Below are 19,587 nucleotides of genomic sequence, written 5' to 3' on the forward strand. Positions count from 1 at the left end.
CTCATGCAAAGTCTAATTTGTGAGGGATAAAAAGAAAACAACCCTCAACAACAGACGAGTCTCCTCACTTTCACTGAACTTACTGCCTTTCCTGGTCCACTTAGTATCCATTTCCCATCTCTAGATAATTCTACAACCCCAAATGCACCAAAACCTGTGAAAACACACTGACATGTAGCTCTAGCTCAGTTCTAACTATGCCAGCTAGGTTAAAAAATGCGTCTTCTTGAACCGTTTTGACCCTCCTTAACCCTGTAATCCAGTCAGCAGGTAGGTGTCAAATATAACATGATGGATAGAGGTCTCCACACCCCCACACCAAAACCCCTCTCTCACAGCTTGAATGGGACCCACTGCATTGTGGATGTTTTTGGTCCTGGAGAGACAGTTTTACCCAAATCAAGACTAAGGCTAAGACAAAGGCGTCTTTTCAAAACGCTGTTGTGTTTTAGTGTGGACACGTGGAGCTAGGGACTTTTGAAAATCCATCCATCCATCCATTTTCATCCGCTTGTCCAGGGCCGGGTCGCAGGGGCAGCAGGTAGAGCAAAGCACCCCAGACGTCCCTCTCCCCAGCAACACTTTCCAGCTCCTCCTGGGGGACCCCAAAGCATTCCCAGGCCAGATGAGATATGTAATCCCTCCAGCATGTCCTGGCTCTGCCCCGGGTCCTCCTACCAGCGGAACGTGCCTGGGACATCTCGAACAGGAGGCACTCAGGAGGCTTCCTGATCAGATGCCGGAACCGCCTCAACTGGCTACTTTCGACACGAAGCCACGTTCGCTTCCTGACTGGGTCTTATCAGTTACAGCATGTCAAGCCAAAACATTCGGCTAGGTCTTTATACCTTTTCTTATTTCATCCTTGTGTTGGTACTCATTTCCCATTGCCATGGCTTCCTCCAGTGACAGATAACGCTCCTGGCATCGCTCTGACATGTCACCGTATTTGCTTTGTAACGACTCCCGATCTATGTTTGAAGTAGTCTCTTACACAGACGCTGATGACGTCAGCATGTTGGCTGACTCTTGACATTCCCATAGGAAAGTTGTAATAGAACTAGCACTGGCTCCCAGCGGCAGTGATGTGGTTGGATCCAAATCCGTGTACTTCCGGACTTCCTCGACCAACGGCTAATTAGCTTTGCCTTACACCCGCCTACGAAATTGCTGTTCCCCGAATTGTTGTCCGTAGTACAACAGAAAAGGAAATGTTCAGTGCATCGCAAGAAGAGATTAAAATGGATATGATTTCATTAGATTCAGCTATATTGCAGAGCTGCAACGTCTCTGTTACATGTAACACATGTGCTGCACCTATGGCAATGCCGTTACGTGGTCTGGATATCCCCGCCCATTTCTATTACAAAACGAAAAACGAATGTCCCTAGACTCCCATTCCGAAGTAAGGGAGGCTAGTCACGCGAGACTATGCTTCTAGTCAAAAATCTTTGAATTTTTCAAAAAGGCACTGATGTCATCACAGCCACTCCTTCAGCTACTGTCTGTCCTGAGCCGTATGATATGCCAGTCAGAAATGATCACGACCAAGACAGAAAAGCCCATCTGTTGGAGCAGATATGCCGAACACTTAATGTTGTACTTCTATCACCACACGTTGTAAGTTTGTGAGTAGGTGTATTCAGCCCTAACATAGCATTGTGTTAGCTACCTAGCTAATGTAAATGTCAAGATATTCTTGTGACAGAAACAAAACCCGGGATGAGCACATGATCCCCTGCCACCACTTTTCTGCCAAAGTAAAGCGCTATGGGGAAACAAGCGTCATGAGTTACTTTGTCATTGGTCTATGCAAAGACATCTCTACTCTTACTTTCTGCAATCGCTCTTCTTCCTCTGTATTATATTTTTGTATCTAATCAACCAGCTGCAGAGAAGACAGTCTGCTTCCTGTTTACCCCGGCATGTGCATGCCCCGTGTGCATGAATGGTTGTGTGAGCAGCATTTTCAGTATGGACGAAAGTTATTTCTGAATTTGTGCTGAAACGGTAGTGTGTACGGAGATTGTTTTTATTTTAAAACACTGCTTTTGAAATTAAGACGTACTGGAGTGGATGTAAGCTGAGATCACATCCACGCTAGACCAGCAAAAAAAAAAGAAATCTTTTTCAGGTTTTCCATTCACACTAACTTCCCTGAACACCAGGAAAATGGCTAAATCTGTTCGTCTTTGTTCTCTTTACGTTGGCAAAACACACAGTTATGCATAACAACAGACATTTGGTAATGGGTGGGGCCAACACAGCCTCTCTTCTATCACTTCCTGCTCTCCGTGATCACCTATAATGTGTTTCAGTGCAACCAAAGTCACAATTTATCTTTTATCATTTACATAGTTTACTGTTTTGCGTCATCAGACAACTGAAAGAGCATGAAGTAGTGATTCCATCTCATAAATGCTACCTGTTAGCAACTGTGAATAGTAATTCCTGCACTGCTGCACTGGGACTTGATTGATCGTTGAGTTTTTATGATTGCAAAGTCGTCCGAATAAACATAGATACAGTTAAATGGCAACAACTCTAATGTGCGATCATTATATTGACATATAAAACAAGTGCTCACAAAGAGGTATAGAGGCCCTTAAATGTGCTGATTTGATCTACGACACTGCTAAAGTACATCTACAGGGGGAAGGGAAATTGTCCCACCATAGCTTTCACTAACTCATCCTTCCTCTTCATCCTCATCGTCTACAATTCTTACTTCGGGTGCTTTCAAGACAAATAAATAATGTTCAGTCATTGACTATAACAAATGCATGCGCAAACAAGTATGAGAGCAACAGTGCATGAACACGAGCACGAATAGGGCATTTGTCATGTCATGCTTATGATACGAGTTAAAATGAATTATAGGTACATTATGTATTTCTCTGTATATGCTCTGTATATGCTGTGGTTGCTAGAAGGACATTTATTTCTGTTGCGCTGTGCTCACACCTTCCTCAAAATGTAAATGACCCAGATTCTGCCAGCACTTTTTCCCCCCACAGTCCCCAAACTAGTAAGCCAAAAGAAAAAGGGAAAGATGTTGTTCTTGTTTGTATGTATGCGTGTTATCAGAGCCTTTGGGCCTCTGTTCGCCTCCTCCAGAGCTACAGTCGTTATCGCAGACAGCCTTGCCTCGACAGAGTAACCAGCTCCCACTCACTTTCCTGCGGCTGTGGCCCCCGAGGCGGGCTGCAACCAGCTACAGGGCCCCTACCGAGGGCCCCATTGTCTCCAGCAGCATACTTTCAGTGGAAAACCCAGGGCGCTCTCCAAGCTCATTGTGAGCGAGCTAACAGCCTCTCTTCAAAAGGGGCTAAACGCATGTTCATTAATTATCTGGATCCTTGTTAATTGGATTAATTGTTGAATAGAAACCGTGTTATTAAAAATGACGAAAACACAAGGGCAGGGGGAGCAAAAGGGGGGATTAATATCGTTTCTGTTTACTCTCGGGCTGTCAGAAGACACAAGCACACACACGCACACACACATCTGAGTATGCTCTGCCTGTCTAACGGCGCGTCTCTCTCTATCTCTAACTCCGAGTTTCTATTTCACACACACATCAACACACACACACACAGCAGCCGTATATGACCCAACTCAGAAGAATGAGCGCTAGGCAAGGTGCAAATTACCATGCACACCAATGAGATAAGAACTAAACCCATTTTCAAAGCTCAGAATAAATGCCAGATTCTTTTTGATGCAAGAAGTCTGTGACTTTTTCCAGCGTTTATATTCAAAGAATAAGGGACGGAGAAAAAAATGAAACATAAAGTCAACACTATGATCAATTTAGCTATCTGTCCAAGTCACATGGAAAATGGGGTTTCTCATTCCCCCTGCCTATCTGCACGCTCTTATCTCCCAAAATCACTTATCAGTGTTTGACTTCAAGGGATGTTTTATCATTCTGGCTTTAAGATGGCACGCTGATACTGCAGACCATTTGGATGTCGGGGCTAATATTACATGTCCTGTAATTGGTAGATGTGCAACTGACGAGGCATAATGCCAAAACCTTATAGCTGTGTGTCCTGTGGTCACCGGTTGAAATCGTGACGATCAAATGGCAAATAACGGATTTGGTAAAGGGGCACTTCAGGTGTTACGCTGTTGGTATTTTTCAACCTGAACCCTATTTTCCAATGTTTTATGCCTAAGTGACTAATTGGAGCAACAGTATTTGAAACTGGTGCAATATTGAGCAAGAGGGCTGCAGGGTAATCACTTCACTATCAATTTGTGTCCCCAAAATTTGCTTGTTTTTGCCACTGATAGGCTCATATTGTTATTCTAAGTGTCTGATAACATTACGGAAAGAATCCCTACAGAGATAGACCTTTTTGTTTAGGAATAAGATCCTTTTTTTTAAACCAGAAACAGCCAAGAAATCACCATCGTCAAACACACCAGATTCCATTTAAAAAAACAGTAATTTTAGAGTGCATATCACCAGCATGTTTTCACATCAAACATTGTGATTTAAAGGTTTATTTCCACCAAACCAGAGTTGGTGCTTGTTGGAACGGTGAAAAGATGAACCAAGATGGGTTTTGTGAGTATTATTTTGTTTTTATCCACTTTGAATGAAGTGTGTCATACAATGGTAAAATTATTGATTATTTAAATAGAGTCTGGTGAGTTTGGTGATGAAGATTTGGGGGCTGTGTCTGGTTAAACAAAAAGAATCTTACTCTTTAACTGTAGGGATCCTTTTACACTTATTGACAGACACTTATTAAATCAATATGAGCCTGTCAGTGGCAAAAACAAGCACTTTAAGTGGGCGTAAATTGATGGTGCATTATTGCCCCAAGTGGTTACATTGCAGCCCGTTTCATAGCTGCCAGCTATCTTTCAAAAACTGTTGTTCCTGTTACTCACTTAGAAACAAAACCATGGAAATATAGGGTCCAGGTTGGAAAAAATAAACTAAAGTTACTCTTTAAATCTAACCAAGGAACATGTTTTTCATTTTAAAGCACAGTTGGCAGTAACAAACAAAAGTCCAAACTGAATAGAAGTTTAACAAGTAATCATTTCTATAAACCAGGTGTCTGAGACTCATCTGAACCTCGACAGTAATTATAGCATTAACATACTGTAGCTATATGTAGACGCTGGCTGAAGGGCAGAGAAACAGGATCCAGTAAATGTGTTGCATTGGTTGTTAAGGCAACCATATCTGTCTCCTGCTTTGATGTGGAGGCTCTTGTCACCTGCTGCATTGCCAAACGCTGTTATCTTGGACCGGATTGCAAATATTTTTGTGGGGATATGTGGTTTTTCTTTTTGTGTGTGAGCAAGTTTGTATGTATGTGGTAAGTGTGTGTCTGTTGAGTTAATGACAGAGAGACACAGTTGTCTAATTAAACTTGTCCCAAGACGTCACCAGATCTAGTTAGTCGTCTCCGATCGAGTTATTGGACATGCCGCACTAATACTAAGAGCCTGGACTTAATTTACTACCCTTGATACCAACACAGTGGCGACAAACTGCAGCCAGAAGGTCATAGTGCAGCTGTTTGAGCATTCATGCACCCAGCATGGGGACTACTTTTACAAAGACACGAGTGGGTGAGCAGTAAGTGGACAAACTGAATGACGGCCAAGGTCAGGGCTCAGATTTTAGCCAGGCCCCTCTCAGCCAACAGCTGTTAAAATCAAAACGGAGCAGTTGTGGTTTATTTTCACACTATGCAGGATGTGAGAAACCGGAGGTAGCCAGTGTGTGTGTTCCATTGATCAGGGATGTTAATCTTCGGAGGATATGTAGAAAGGTCCTCCCAAGGACAGGACAATGAAAAGGCCTTATTGATTACCGCAACGTTGATCAATCGGTCCCACGACAGATAACAAGATGTACAAGTCTTGAGTAACAAAAGGTATCTTGTAGGATATGGACTATACACAGGTTGATGATTTTGTCATATTTCAGCACCCTAAAGTGAAGCCTACACATGGAATCAGATTTGTAGGTTGCTCTTGGCAAGTATACTACCTCTAGACTGTCGCACACACACACACACACACACACACACCTTGTGTATGAGGTGGGAGACCGAACACACATTCAACCCACATATGACTATTCAAACCAGATCACCAGTCCATACCATGTTAGCAGACCTATACACATCACTGCTTAACCATAGAATTACACAAGACCTTGTAAAATCTATGTGACAAATTGGGCTGCTGTGCTTTGATGTTGTCACTGGAATGTTGTTTTCACACTGGATTGGCAGCATGAAGAACCGTGCTTATGATGTTGTGTAACGTAGAGGAGGGGGGGGGGGAGAGGAACAACATAAAACCAGTTGGAACAGGAAAAAATAAAGTTATTTATCAGAGGAGCAGATCTTTTTGAACAAGATATAATAAACTGCTTTTTCTGTCCTTTGCACTTGTTTTGCTGTTTGTACCTTGTCTTGTTCTTTACCTGTTTTCTTTATCTTGCTGTTAGCGTCCTATTTTCATTCATTCATTCACCAGGACCAGGAAAACACAATCTCATTTCTCTGTGAAGACTACTGTACTGCACTGTAATAAGATGGATAACAACAAGGACGCACCACCTATTTCAGGGCCCCATGCATAAGCAGTCTCTGTGGGCCCCCCATTGTTCCTCTCTTGATCCATGTCACTCTCGTGCACCATTTCCAAAGTCAGTTTGTTTTTGTTCCTTGGTTTCTCTTTCTTGGAGGAAGACATGACAGCGTACATTGGTGCCCTGGCAGTTCAAGCAGCCACTCAAGTCTAACTGCATTAAGAGATGAAACCAACTGAGGGGGTGGGTTAAACCATTTTGTGCCTTTAAGGGGTAAGAAGGGTGTCAGAGAGTTTCTAAAAATTTTGAATACAAATATCAGTCTTTCAGTTGATTTATTGAGCCAGTTTTAATGTAGTTGTAGCACTTATGAGAAATCAAAAAATGCAAACAACACCACACTTTTCATTTCATGCTTTTTGAGGGCCCCCCTCAATCCCACTTTCCCCCCACCATGACGCCCCTGGATGACAATAAAATCTCTAATCTTAAACATGAGGTGAGCTATAAAGGGAAAGTGTGTGTTGATGATTCAGAGGAATTAAAAATAGGAAAAAGAGAACTCCTAATTTGATATTTTAAAGAATTTATGTTGCTGTCTAAAACACATAAAAAGAAAATCAAATCTCAGCTGTCTCCTCTTCTTACTCACATTATTGCCACAAGCTCTGCCTTTGGTGTTAAAGTTATAAGACCACTGAAGACAGTAAAAAGGGCACAAAACCATTACTTTAGAGTTTTAACTGATATAATGTCGCTATTAGTGATGAAAAGGAGACAGAATTAAATGTGTGCTGCCTTGTGTTGACAACACTTCAGGGGCATTATGTGCATTCCTGCGCACTGCTCACTATTGGCTCATATTTCTGTCAATCATTTAAGTAGCAACGCCGCCCCGCCCTCCTAGCTCTTATCTAAGCGCTCATTGGTTCTCCCATTAGTCCCCCGAAAGCCCCGCTGGCCAATAGCCGTTGAGGAGGACGGAGCCTTTCCGGTGGAAGAGTCTCTCGCGCCTACAGTGGTGGAATCGAACGTCCCCGAGCGCACACGGCGTAGAGGAGAGTACGGCGCACGAGTCTCTGGAAGGAAGATAACGGTTTCTTTTTTTGCCCCCTCTCCACTCAAACAACAAGAACAAACCAAACCTGAATTTTTAGGGGGGGTTACAGAGTCTTCACATCACCAGGAGGAGGGAAGCGAGGGATTGGAGCCGCAAGTTTTTTTTTTTTTTCCTTTTTTCGTTTTTTTTTTCTTCCTTTTCCCTAAAACAGGATTCTGTGTTTCACGGTGGTTTGTTCTCCGCACTCGCCGCAAAGATGATGGTCGGAGAGGTCGAAGTGAAGGAGCGACCGAGGCCGAGTCCCGACTATTTGATGCAATTATTAAACGAGAAGAAGCTCATGACCAGTTTGCCAAATCTCTGCGGCATCTTCACACACCTGGAGAGGCTTCTCGACGAAGGTAAGTGGCGGTCTGGAGCGACCGGGGGGGAGAGAGAGGAGGGGAAGCGTGACCACGGCGCAGTCCGGCTTCGGCACGGCTTCGCTGGGCGTCCCTGCTGCATAACGTTAGCGAGACCCACACTCGATATTACCAACCGTGGCAGGCACGATAACACTCACAACTTCCCCCACGATTAACACCTCACATTCAGAGCAGGAAACCATTTATCCTGAGTGTCTGTCTCACCCAGCGGGATGTGGATTTAAGAGTTGTGTTGCTAACGCTGGGGCTTCCACGGAGTTTGTTTCTGCACTCTTGACTTTGTGGCGACGAGGCGAAAACTTTCTCTCACGCACTTAGAAAAATCACAACTGCCTATCAATGTCAGTGTATTCACACAAGCGTCTCACAGTGACATTTTAAAGCACTCTTTAGGTTTTTAAAATCTCATTAAATTTAGACGGGGCCTGATTCCACATGTTCCTCAGCATTTTAGCTTCTGTTAGCCACATTTTAAGCTAGCGAGCCTGGGTGTCTGCATTCCGTTGAACTCTTCAGGAACCAAAACGGTAGCGTTAACTTAGCTAACGCCTACTTAAATAAAGACTTAACCAGCAGCACTGCGTTTCACACAAATGTCAAGAAGTGTTAGAAAAGTTGTCTTTATTTTCGCTCGGAGGGGTTGTGTGAGTTGTTGCCCAGCGGCCGAGCTTAAAAGCACGGAGGAATGTGTGTGCTTGTTGCCCAAACAATAGCCAGCAGTGAGTTGCTGCTGGGAGGGGGAGTGCACTAAGATTATTTCAACCGTCTAACTTTTTCATTAAAAAAAGGGGACACGGTTTTGTTTGTCTCCCTCCACACAGCCACTACAATATTTGTCTTGAAGCGAGGGTTATATTTCCTTCCCTTGCTGCTGCAGCAGCAGTCGTCGTGTTTTTTTGCCAGTCAAGCGTGCCTTACCAAAAATTGCGTCGCCTTTTGTCGGCGGCGCCGTCCAGACGGGATTTGTCTGTCTGTGTGTATTTGCCACGATTTGTCCCTGATTTTGGCACGAGGAGCTGCGCTGAAACACGGGGCTTTATCGCCGTTTATGTTGATAGTATCAATAACATAAGCTGGTCTAAGCGGAAGGTTGGACCTATGCTTTATGTAACTGAGCTGGGGACACTAGAGAGCGCCACAGCCCCCTAAGCAGACTGTCCCCGTGCTGTGTGTGTGGTGTCGGACTGGACACCATGACACTGATGAATAAAGAATAACAGGCTACAACACGGGAAAAACAAGTGATTGCTTCGTAGGCAGCACAGGACGCAGAGAGCAGTGCATACCTCATAGTTTCGGTTGCATGTCTGGATGGGTAGGCTCTGTAGTATGTAGTTGCCAAACCGGTCTGCAAAGATTTTCTTGCTTCCTTCATGAGGGGTAAACAAAATACTTAAAGGCGTAAAGTAGGCTATTTCCCGTCTCACTAGTAGTAAAATGCATGCAAATAAATATAATTACACAGCCTCACACTTACTAAAACACCCCCACTCAAATTAAAGTCCAAACCTGAGTGTTATTTTGGTGCAGTAGATAAAGTAAGGTCCCTCTAATCTGTGACACAGACACTGTGTGAGTGTTTAAAGAAATATTTAAGTGCTTTTAGGATGAAAAAATAGCACTTCAGTGTCAGGTTGAGGCCTGTAGAAATGTAAGCAATAAATCACTTAGTGTTAAGTGTGAAAAACAAGAGAGACAAATTTCCCAGGGTGTGACGATAGCATTTCCCCCACAGGTCTGCAACCAGATTTTGTCATTAACACTGCCAAGTTTGATTCCCCTCCACACCCCATGAATGCATCATAAAAGAGGCATTATGGAGTTTTTTAAAATTCTGGGAGCCAGCTGCTTTATTGGGCTCAGTTGGGAGTGATGGGTGTGTGATGTTTTCATTGAGGGGAGAGTCAGGAAGCAGATCTGTTTTCTTTTTCATCGCTGCTCCCCTTTGCCATTTGCCATTCCCCGTAGTCGTAGACCCCTAACAATCGTCTGAGCAGTAAAGAACAGGGATCACGCACGCAGCCTGTGTACCTCTCATGTGCTCTCAACTCAGCCGTGTTGCTGTTGGCACAGAGTGCGAGCTAATCCACAGAAAGCAAGAGGCTGTGATTCAGCTTCTGTGTGGTCAGCAGTGATTAAAAAAAAATCTAATGTATAATACATTTTATATTTACTGGCTTTTTAATTTTTAAGTAGCAAACTAACACAAATCCAGCTTCCAAACTAGGTTGACCCTAAAGTGCTGAGGTGATAAGGGTTTGGGCTTTTTAAATATACTGTTAACTCAGGGAGATCAGTACTTTGTTCTGTCACATGGAAAATGTGAAAAGTTTGTTTCTCTGTGACTTCCTAAATCCTCTGGTGTGCTGAAGGAACAGAACATTTCGAACGCAGCTGAGGTATTGAGCTATTTTTGGTTTTTCTGGGGGTGAATTGTCTCATATTTTGCACTGGGCCTATAGTCACCGTTCTTTGTGTTTCATCTGTGTGCTAACTGTGGGACTAAAGAGTATGTAAAGAATTACAATGCACTCTGCAGAGATGCTGTGTGCTGGATGTTGTTGTGCACTCAGTATAAGGCATCTAACATGTATAGGCACATTGCAATACTGCTCTACTAATTTTGATCCGTGGGGATTTACGGTTACAGATCTATGTTTTGCCTCATTTGCAGTAATAAAATAAAAGCCACTGAGCTTTCATTGAAAATAAATTGGTGGCTCTGTTTCGCTTGTCTTTATTCCTTTAAAGAAAATGATTTTCCAACATGTAGTTTGATTTCTTGCACCGCATGATTTTGTGGCTTTGGAGGAACTGGTTTAAAAATCAATCCTGTAATGCTGGACTGGTCCAGCGACTCTGTGCAGCGCTCGACAGATAAACGCTCCCTCCTCTGGTGTTTTAGAAATCATGGCAGGGACACTTGTGACACACCAGCTCCAGTCTCACTCCTCTAACACTGCACAAGTCTGGGGGTTTACAAGCGTTTCCACAGCACCAGCCCAAACTTTACGCTGCCGTCAGATATTGCGTGTGTGTGTGATGAAAACCACCCTAGTGTAGAGGAGGCCTGTCAGACTGTCTGGTTCCTGTTAGGGGCGGTTTGGTCTGCTTTCCCCTTTGAACGGGGCTGTAGTTCTGATGCGATACTCAGGACCAGCCTCCCCCACCCTCTGTCCTGTGCTGGTGAAAAGCGACCCCACCCAGGGTAAAAACCAAAAGCACAATCCAGTCTGTGCGTTTTTTATTAGGCTTAAAAAGGAGAGAGGAAAACAGTACTCAAACTAACAGCCCTTACCGTTGGCTTAATGCTCCTAAAATAGTTGTCAAGAGTGTGTTATTTTTAATGTGTTGCGCTATGTGGCCTGTGCTGTCAGATTGTCGCAATTCCAGAAGCTCAGAAAAGTTATTTTTAATATTATTTTTTTTTTAATGGCAGCTTGAGGTTTATAATTGTGTGATGAGAAAAATACGATGACGAATGAAGCATGTTTTGTGACTGTGGTCTTTGCCAGCAGTAAAGATAAACATCACACTCCACTGCAACTTCTAGTCAGACAGGATAGACTCCAGAAGGGAATCTTAAACTTGTGGAGTTGTGGTTTGAATTGCGTTTGATCTGAAAAGTTATTTTGTTTGGTGTGTGTGTGTGTGTGTAGTTTTCTCCTCAGACTTCTCAGTCAGTTCTGTCTCATTGAAAGCGGGTGTCTTTTCAAGGCGTCAAGGAGAGAGCAGATGCAACATAAAAAGCTATTTATTCTCAAGCAGAGGTAGAAACATAACCAGCCAGGGTAGAGTTATCACATAATGAAAAGAGAGGCCAAAAAACATCAAATTAAGGACCGTCCTAATCTGTCAACAAAGCATCAGCCGTCTTGTCTCCCGAGGGACAAAGGTTTTTGTGTGTTGATAAAATTACAATGACGGCACTTCTCTTCTGAGAAAGTACTGTTTCACAAGCTTAAATGTGATTGAACATCTTAAATACCCTCCTTTGTCAGACTTAAGCGTGCCTAGTAGGAGCAAAAAATCTAACCAGTTACAGTTGAACGCTTCAAACTCGTTCCAAAATTGTCCATTTCTCGAGAGTATACCACTCCGACAGCTGCACGTCTCCCTCGCCCACCCTTCGTTTTTTTGCATGTCTTCACAGCTGTTTCCATGGTGGAAGAAAGCTGACACCACCCTTGTGTGTGACGACTGCTCCCACTCTGCTTCAGTGGCGTGAGTGCATGGACGCCCCTGTTACGCTCCCAATATGCGTGTCGTCCCTCAAGGTCACTCTGGCCGATTGACAGGCCCCTTTTGAAATCCCCTTGCGTTGCAGTTGTTCATCTCCCCGAGGTGACACCTGCTATGGAGGTTTTTTTTATTTCTCTTTACGATCTGCCAGCCAACAAGCTGCTTCAAATTGCTATATTTTCTCTTGGCAGGAGGAGACAGCCCATATAACATCTAGAGATGTAGCCTAGTAGTGAAGTGCATGTGCTGTTGTAAGGTAGCGGAGCATAGGAGAAAGGAAGGGTTTTTATTTTTTTGTCATCATGAAATGTGGCGAGTGTTTCTATGGGGAACAGAATAGTCGGACTGATCGAAAATATTTATTCCAGGCTCCCCTTACCTTTCCTTACAGGCTCATTTTTGATCTTTGTTTGTATAATAGATTAAATGGTCCGTTGTTCCACTGCACGCTGCGTGGCAGAGCCACATGGTGCATTGTACCATTTGTTCCTGGCTACAGAAACCCCCCCTTTGCATATACAGTTCTGTGTCTGCTTGTTTGTCTCTGTGTGCCGTGATTTAACGGGACCTTCCCGGGAGAGCTGTCAGCGTTTGGAGGACAAACTGTCTGCTGTCCACTGTGGTGCCTGTGTAGGGAACTGGTCCTCTGGGAAAAGCTGTTTAGAGCACAGATTTTGATAAATGGGAGAATGCTAGAAGTCTGTGTTTGGTTTTCTACCTGATGTCCCATATTTCTGTCAATCTGTTCATATGGCTCTCCCCTTTTTGTTCTCTGTCTGGCTGTTGCAGCGCCGTACTCTCCTACTGTAGGTTGACCCTTGGCATTTCTCGGCACAGGGCTAGACCTGCGCTAACCTCTGACATGCAGTCAATTTAGCAGGTAACAAGACTGAGTACCGCTCGCAAAATAAGATACAGCTTAGAGCCGTGAGAGAGCACATGAAGAGAGAAATGGGGTTGTTAGGCCAGGACTGTTGTTGCAAGCAGAAACCTGTTATACCCCCCCCACCCCAACCCCCTTTCTTCTCCCCACATTCTCTCCCAAAGCACCACTTATAAGCTGGAATTTAATTAACCGAGAGCCATTCTGTGAGCTGGTTTACTGAGCCGTCGCCACCAGTGAGAAAGCAGAATTGGAGGCTTTGTGCTGTCTTTCTCTGTCTGCCTCTCTGTGGCAGTCACGCGGTCCCTCTTTCGCAGTCTCTCCTCCCTGGTAATAAATTAGGTGGTGGCATAAGTCTGACAGGGTGAGGTGTAGGGGTTGTGGCAGGACCCGGCATTGCTTTGCCTGTCTTCCTTCCGACGTGCCTCTGCCTTAGCAGCCCTACTATCCAGAAGCCCCACCACAGCGCCTGTGCGAGCTTCAGTCCCTGTTCTTGCTCCAACCCCGGACCCGTCTTGCTCCCCTGGCCCCACTCCAGCCCCAGCAACGCCACCCCCCAGCGGGTGCTGTATGATAAAGTCATCCAACGACAGCTCCGGGCTCTTATCTCAGGCCTCAATCCCGTGAGTGCTGGGGCCTCCTTATCGCTGCTGCCTCTGCCTGGCCTCCTGTCTCAGTGCCCTACCCTGACTGCCTGGCTGACTATCTCGTTTGCTGTCGCCAAAACTAAGTGTCTTCCCTTCTATTACTGCCGGCTGTTAGACAACACATTGCTAGAGGCAGTTTATCTCTCTCCTTTTTTTTAATTCCTCAAGCCTTAAAGCAGAGCAATCAAATTAAAAATTAATAATGAATAAGGTAACTAGATGCACAGTGAATTTCGCCGAAGGGATTTCATTGTGTCGCTTCTGTCAAGGCGAGAGTCATAGGTCTGTGTGTGTGTGTGTGTGCTCTCTAGATGATGACAAGCAGTGTTAAAGAGGAAGATGAATTAAGAGATGTTGTAATAATTATGTCACAACAGCTTCCTGACACAGACGTGTTCATTAAATCGGGTTGTTTATTCCCTTTTTCTGAAACCGTGGCTCCTCCCTTTACCCTTGACCCAAGTTTTGTCCACTTTTGCCATCTTTTTCTTCTTTTTGTGTCTCATGCAAAAACATCTACGGGAAGTAACGCCCATTTCAGACAGGAATGGACTATGGAGAAGGCGAGTCAGTGGTTTGTTTTTCCCTACAGACAGACAGACAGGGAGAAAGGGGGGCTGTTTTCTGGCTGTGGTGACAAGAGAAGCCTGCTCTTCTTGTCCCCTCTCCCACAGAGGTGGGTCTGTCTCTCAGCTTTTCTTTTGATTAATTTAGATTACATCATGAATCATTGCTCCTGTCCCTCCTCCACACACTTGTGTAGATACGCAACACACACAGTATTTCTCAGTTAGGAGAAGTATGGGCCCCACCCTGTTACATTCTTTGAGTGCCTCAAATAGCGCTCCCACCCCCCTCGCACACAGTGGTCCCCCTTTTTGCCTCGCTCTTTCTCTTTAAGTCTTTGTTTTAAAGCCTCTGAACTGTCACAACAGATAGAGTGTTTAACAATTAGGGTTTTCAGGAATCATACCAGTACCATTTGTCACCGTTTCCTGTTTCCTTCCCCATTTTTATCATAGAAAAATGAGCTGAATGCTCACTCTGTTTCTCTCTCTGACTGCGCCCACCCCTCTGCATTCATTTTCTCTCTCCTTTCAGAGGAGGAATGGCAAGCGAGCGTTGGCAGCCAGCTCAGGAATTTTACCGGGAGCACAGTCAGAGCACTTAACCTCCAGCCTGGTGTTTGTTTTCCCCACACACTCTCTCATAGTGTGTTTTAGTTCAGCTTAATGTGAATGCCATCCACAGTAAGGCACAGGAACTTCTACTTTACTTTAAATATCTAAAAAATGTTGAATGCATAATTTTCTGGTAATGCGATAGTTGTCGTTTCAAGGGTGGCACCAGCAAGCTCTATTCTCCCTGCATGAAACTATCAAAGCCACGTAATGTTTTCCAAAACCTTCTAATTTTTTGACACTTTCACCCCTCTCTCACTGACTGTTTATATTATCACCATTTTCCCTTCATCATTGTCCAAACTTCACTTGCCCCGTCCTCTTTAAAACACCCCAGTGGATCAGCCTGACTGTGGTTTGCAGCCTTTGCCTCGGTTTCTCACTGGTTGCCGGCTGGCCGATAAATCAAAGATGAATAATTTACCTGTCCCTCAGCAGCCCGTGTTGTTTCTGTGAGGCTTGGCAAGAGCAGGCGGTGCTGCCATAACCTTCCCTTAGGGCCACGGAAAGTGAGGTGGCAAGAGGTAGTGAGATTCCTCTGTAGGGTTTTGCCATCTCATAAGGAAACTCCAATCTTAACCAGTCTCAGCTGCTTCTCTGACTCTCTAAAGTCCATGTCAGACTGTTCATGGTACTACTGTTGCTTTTTTCTGCTCACTCTGCCATTATTCGGTTTAACCATTAATCAAAAGCCAATACATGTTTTGTCAAATGTTGTTTCTTAGCTTATATTTTGCACTGCATTTCTGCAGCTCTAAACTTTTACTCATTTCCACCACCATGTTTGGCTGTAGTTTTACATACTGTTACATTAACCTCCCATGTGACTCTCAAACTGTACCTGTTACATTGTCTTTAAAACATCTGTAAACAAGCTTTCCAGCATCCACATCCAAAAAATTGTGATTTTTTTTGTCTGTCCTTAACAATTAGGCTCGTAATCATGTTGAAGAAATGGTTTTGGACACGGCAAGCGCTTCAGTTTGCCAATCATATTTACCCAGGGCAGTCGTTCAACTGGCTTTGTGTCTTGAATGCAGCTGTATCTTGTAAAGATGTCTGCTGCACTGGTTTCAGAAGCTGTTGTTCCTTTAGATTTCAGTGGGTCTTCCTTTGAAAGAAATTGAAATATTGTGTAATTATAACCCAGAAAGGACCGTCTTATTTTAGTCTGTATCAGATCTCAGACCCGGTTAACAGTTTAGAAACAACCTCCTCAATGTCCTGAATACAACAAGCTTTAGTATTGTAAAGTCTGTTTTTAAAGGAGCTGTATGCGACATTCAGAGCATATCTGTGATTCAGAGTCTGATTCTCAGTGTGAAGGTGGCTGAGCCAGCAGCTAACAGCGTTAGCAAAAGCAACTGTGCTGACAGAGCTAACTGTATCAACCTGGGGGGGACACCAAAGAATGGGTGCTATGCTTGTGCAATGTTGCTGTCCTGTTATCAGGTGTAATTGCTGAATGAGCGCAGTGCAGAAAGGTGGCAATTAGCTAGCCTTTGGGACACACACGCAGGGACTCGCATATACTAACATGCACGTGCTGCGGGACCATCCACCACAATAAAGAACAGAGACGCTCAGGTTACAACACACACAGAGGGAGTGTGACTTCATTATTTGCCCAGGATGCCATTATTCTACTGTATCTTTACATAGTAAATAGTGGTTTGCAGCTGTATTAATGCTCTGACTGTCACGTGCAGGATCTTTAAAGACAGTGAAGCAGATTTGATCATTTGTATGAAGTGTAAAGCAGTAGGGGGAAGGAGAGTGGCCTCAAAGCAATCACATTGCAAGGCTTTCTGTAAGTACAGCGAGCTCTGTGTTACCGTGCAAGTGTAAAATGTTTATGAAAGAGCTCATTCCACACTGCAGTCATTCAAGTTCACAGTGTTTATACCACCTGTGCCAGCCCTACCCCACCCTCCATCACTCATGTAAGCCTGTACAGCCTTGCGATTTGATGCCGTTGCTGAAGTCATCAGATCACAGAGAGGTTGCACACAGTAAAGCACTGCTCAACTTGTTGGTGTGCTATCTGCTTGCACTGATGGATTAATGCTGATGTCTAAGAGTAGGTTTTCACAGATTTCTAGAGGGAGTGTGAAGTGTTTTTTATTTCACTGCCCCCTCTACCTATTCAGCAATGTTTCAGCTGCTTGGACGTCTCATTGACAAAGTCACACATAGTGAAAGGCTAGCCTAACTAGAACTACATGTGCTGCACAGTTATATTTTACAGTGGCTGTTTGCCCCGCAGTCTTGTGCTGTAATGTAAAACATGATTTGCTTAGCATAATTTATGCCCATGTGCAATGCGTTCAACCCAAAGTCGTCGTAGCAGCACATGAACGGTGTCAAGAGTTTTACAACTACAAGTGAAACTGTTTGGCGACTGCGCTGTTTGTTTAGTGTTTGTCGCCGCTTCTGCTGTTTGTGGTGAGGCTTAAGTCTGTCTGTCCTTATCAGTTCAGTGGTTTGGAGGAGATTACAGAGCAGAAACAATGGGTGGTTTTGTATGATTAGACTTTAATTGGCGAAACAAAGAGCCTCTTTAGCACCGTGTGTGACATAGGAAAGACTGGCATAAAACCCCGCAGATAACTGGCAGGAAAGAATTTGCCGTGTGTATATGAAAGGGTTAGTGAGCATGAGCCTCGTCCCTGCTCAGTTGATTGATTGTGTTCGCTGAAAGGAAAAAGGCGAGCAAGGCTGCCCGAGAGCGAGGGGAGGATGGTGAATGCGATAAAGAATAGTGGGGGGAGACAGAGGATTCCTATGTGCTGTGAATGAGGTCATTTGGTTGGTTATGAGGAAGGTCACTGACCCCTCCCTCTGCTCCACACTCCACCCCTCTGTCTCTCCCTTACGCCCCCTCAGCTAATGATACACAATGGCTTTTTGTGCTTTAATGGGCCAGACACACACTTTGGGCCATTCCTACCAGTTCACACAGAAGTGTGTGCACAAGTGCTGTCTGCAAAACGAGCCCAATGCATTGCAATGCATTTTTACATAATGCATTTTGCACTTAGTTTATTATCTTAGCTACATGCACAGTGCTGAATTTGATGTTCTTAAAGCTGCTGAGTGATGTGGTTTATGCAGCCCAAGACCCTCCATCTATACTGATGCTCACACGGTTGAGTAGTGATAGTGGAAACAACTTGGAGCATGTTGAATGAAACTTCTGTAGTGTTTTTCTTGTATATAAATATAGGAAAGGCATTTTCGGTGTTGTGTTGCAAATGCTTTGTATTGTGAAGTGAACAGGAACCTGTTAACATGATTATTTAGGGGTGTATTGTACGGAAGCATATTGCATTCACTTGACAAATAAAAACAGCCCTGTTTTTCTGAGTAATTTTTTCCCCTGTTTTTCGGGATATTTTTTTCTGTATTTTTTTTTTTTTTGTGGTAATTTTTCAATAACGGTAAGGCACGTAATTAGTTACACACAGGGTATGGTAATCTAGCTATGTTTCGACTGCATCCTTCTTGTGTAGGCCTATCGCTCAATGTAACAGTTTAGGTTAGTAACAGGTTGTAACAACGTTAGCTGACAAATGTGAATGGGCATGATTTCAGTTGTCAGGTAATGTTGTTACAACCTGTTTCTAACCTAACCTGTTACATTGAGCGATAGGCCTACACTACAAGGATGCAGTCGAAAACATAGCTGCAGGGTCACTTGCAGGTGCCAGGTGGGAAGTAGTTTGAAGTATCTTGTCTACTCGTTCAGGAAAAAAAATTACCACGGGAAAAAAAAAAGAAAAGAAAAAAATTACCATGAAAAACAGAAAAAATTACCACAAAGAAACAGGGGAAAAAATACCCTGAAACACAGAAAAAAAATTAACACGAAAAAAAGGGAAAAAATTACTCAGAAAAACAGGATTTTTTTTATTTGTTAAGTGTAGTATTGTGTGTGTGGATCTGTAACCATATCTTTTTTTATGAATTGGATTCCAGGCCATTTCCTTACAATGCCCTTTATCCTGCCCTACATCACTGTACAGCAAATTAACAACATAAACATTATTATATTGAGTACATGATAAATGCTGCTTAGTAAAATGCTGAATAAATGTCATAGGGTGCTGCTGCAATCAACCAGTGGGTTAAATACTAGGTTGCTAATATATAAAATCATGTCTGCACTGGAGGAATATGGCTTTAATTCGTCCTAATGTTGCTGTTCTTGTTGTTTTCTAACTTGCTCTAGCAATAAAGTCAGACATTTTGTTTATTATAGCTTAAAATGGTAGCTATCATGGCCTTCTAATCAGTTTCTTTTCAGTACCAAGATATATGGCTGCTGCAACACAGCTGTATGGGCATGCATTGTTGTCACCGGATACAAAATAAGAGTTTTGTTGTAGATACCAATCCATCTGCAAAGCCTGAATCTGGCCTCACCGTGGAGATCCACTCAAGAACACCCCTAACTGCACATTACTTAACATATTTCCCCCTGACCTCAACCATGATCCTAATTACTGGGGATTGGATTCTGGATGCACTTGACCCGAGAAGTCTGGGTCATGTCAAAGACTAATACACTGTAGCTAG

The 19,587-nt window shown here is 43.7% G+C and overlaps 1 protein-coding gene across 5 annotated transcripts in view; it reads left to right on the plus strand.

Annotated features, from left to right (window-relative positions):
- The first annotated feature begins 7,576 nt into the window (after nucleotides 1–7,576).
- The window catches only part of qkia (QKI, KH domain containing, RNA binding a), an 81,884-nt gene continuing 69,873 nt past the window's right edge, over nucleotides 7,577–19,587 (plus strand). For 3 of the 5 annotated variants that reach the window (XM_050061214.1, XM_050061216.1, XM_050061213.1), the window contains exon 1: nucleotides 7,578–8,032. In XM_050061214.1, the coding sequence (XP_049917171.1) occupies nucleotides 7,888–8,032 (145 nt within the window). In that variant the 5' untranslated portion in view covers nucleotides 7,578–7,887. Of the gene's footprint in view, nucleotides 8,033–19,587 lie in introns of all 5 variants that reach the window. The other 2 variants (XM_050061215.1, XM_050061217.1) reach the window with 1 other exon arrangement.

The sequence above is a fragment of the Epinephelus moara genome, chromosome 14 (assembly GCF_006386435.1).
Source record: "Epinephelus moara isolate mb chromosome 14, YSFRI_EMoa_1.0, whole genome shotgun sequence".
Classification (NCBI taxonomy): domain Eukaryota; kingdom Metazoa; phylum Chordata; class Actinopteri; order Perciformes; family Serranidae; genus Epinephelus; species Epinephelus moara.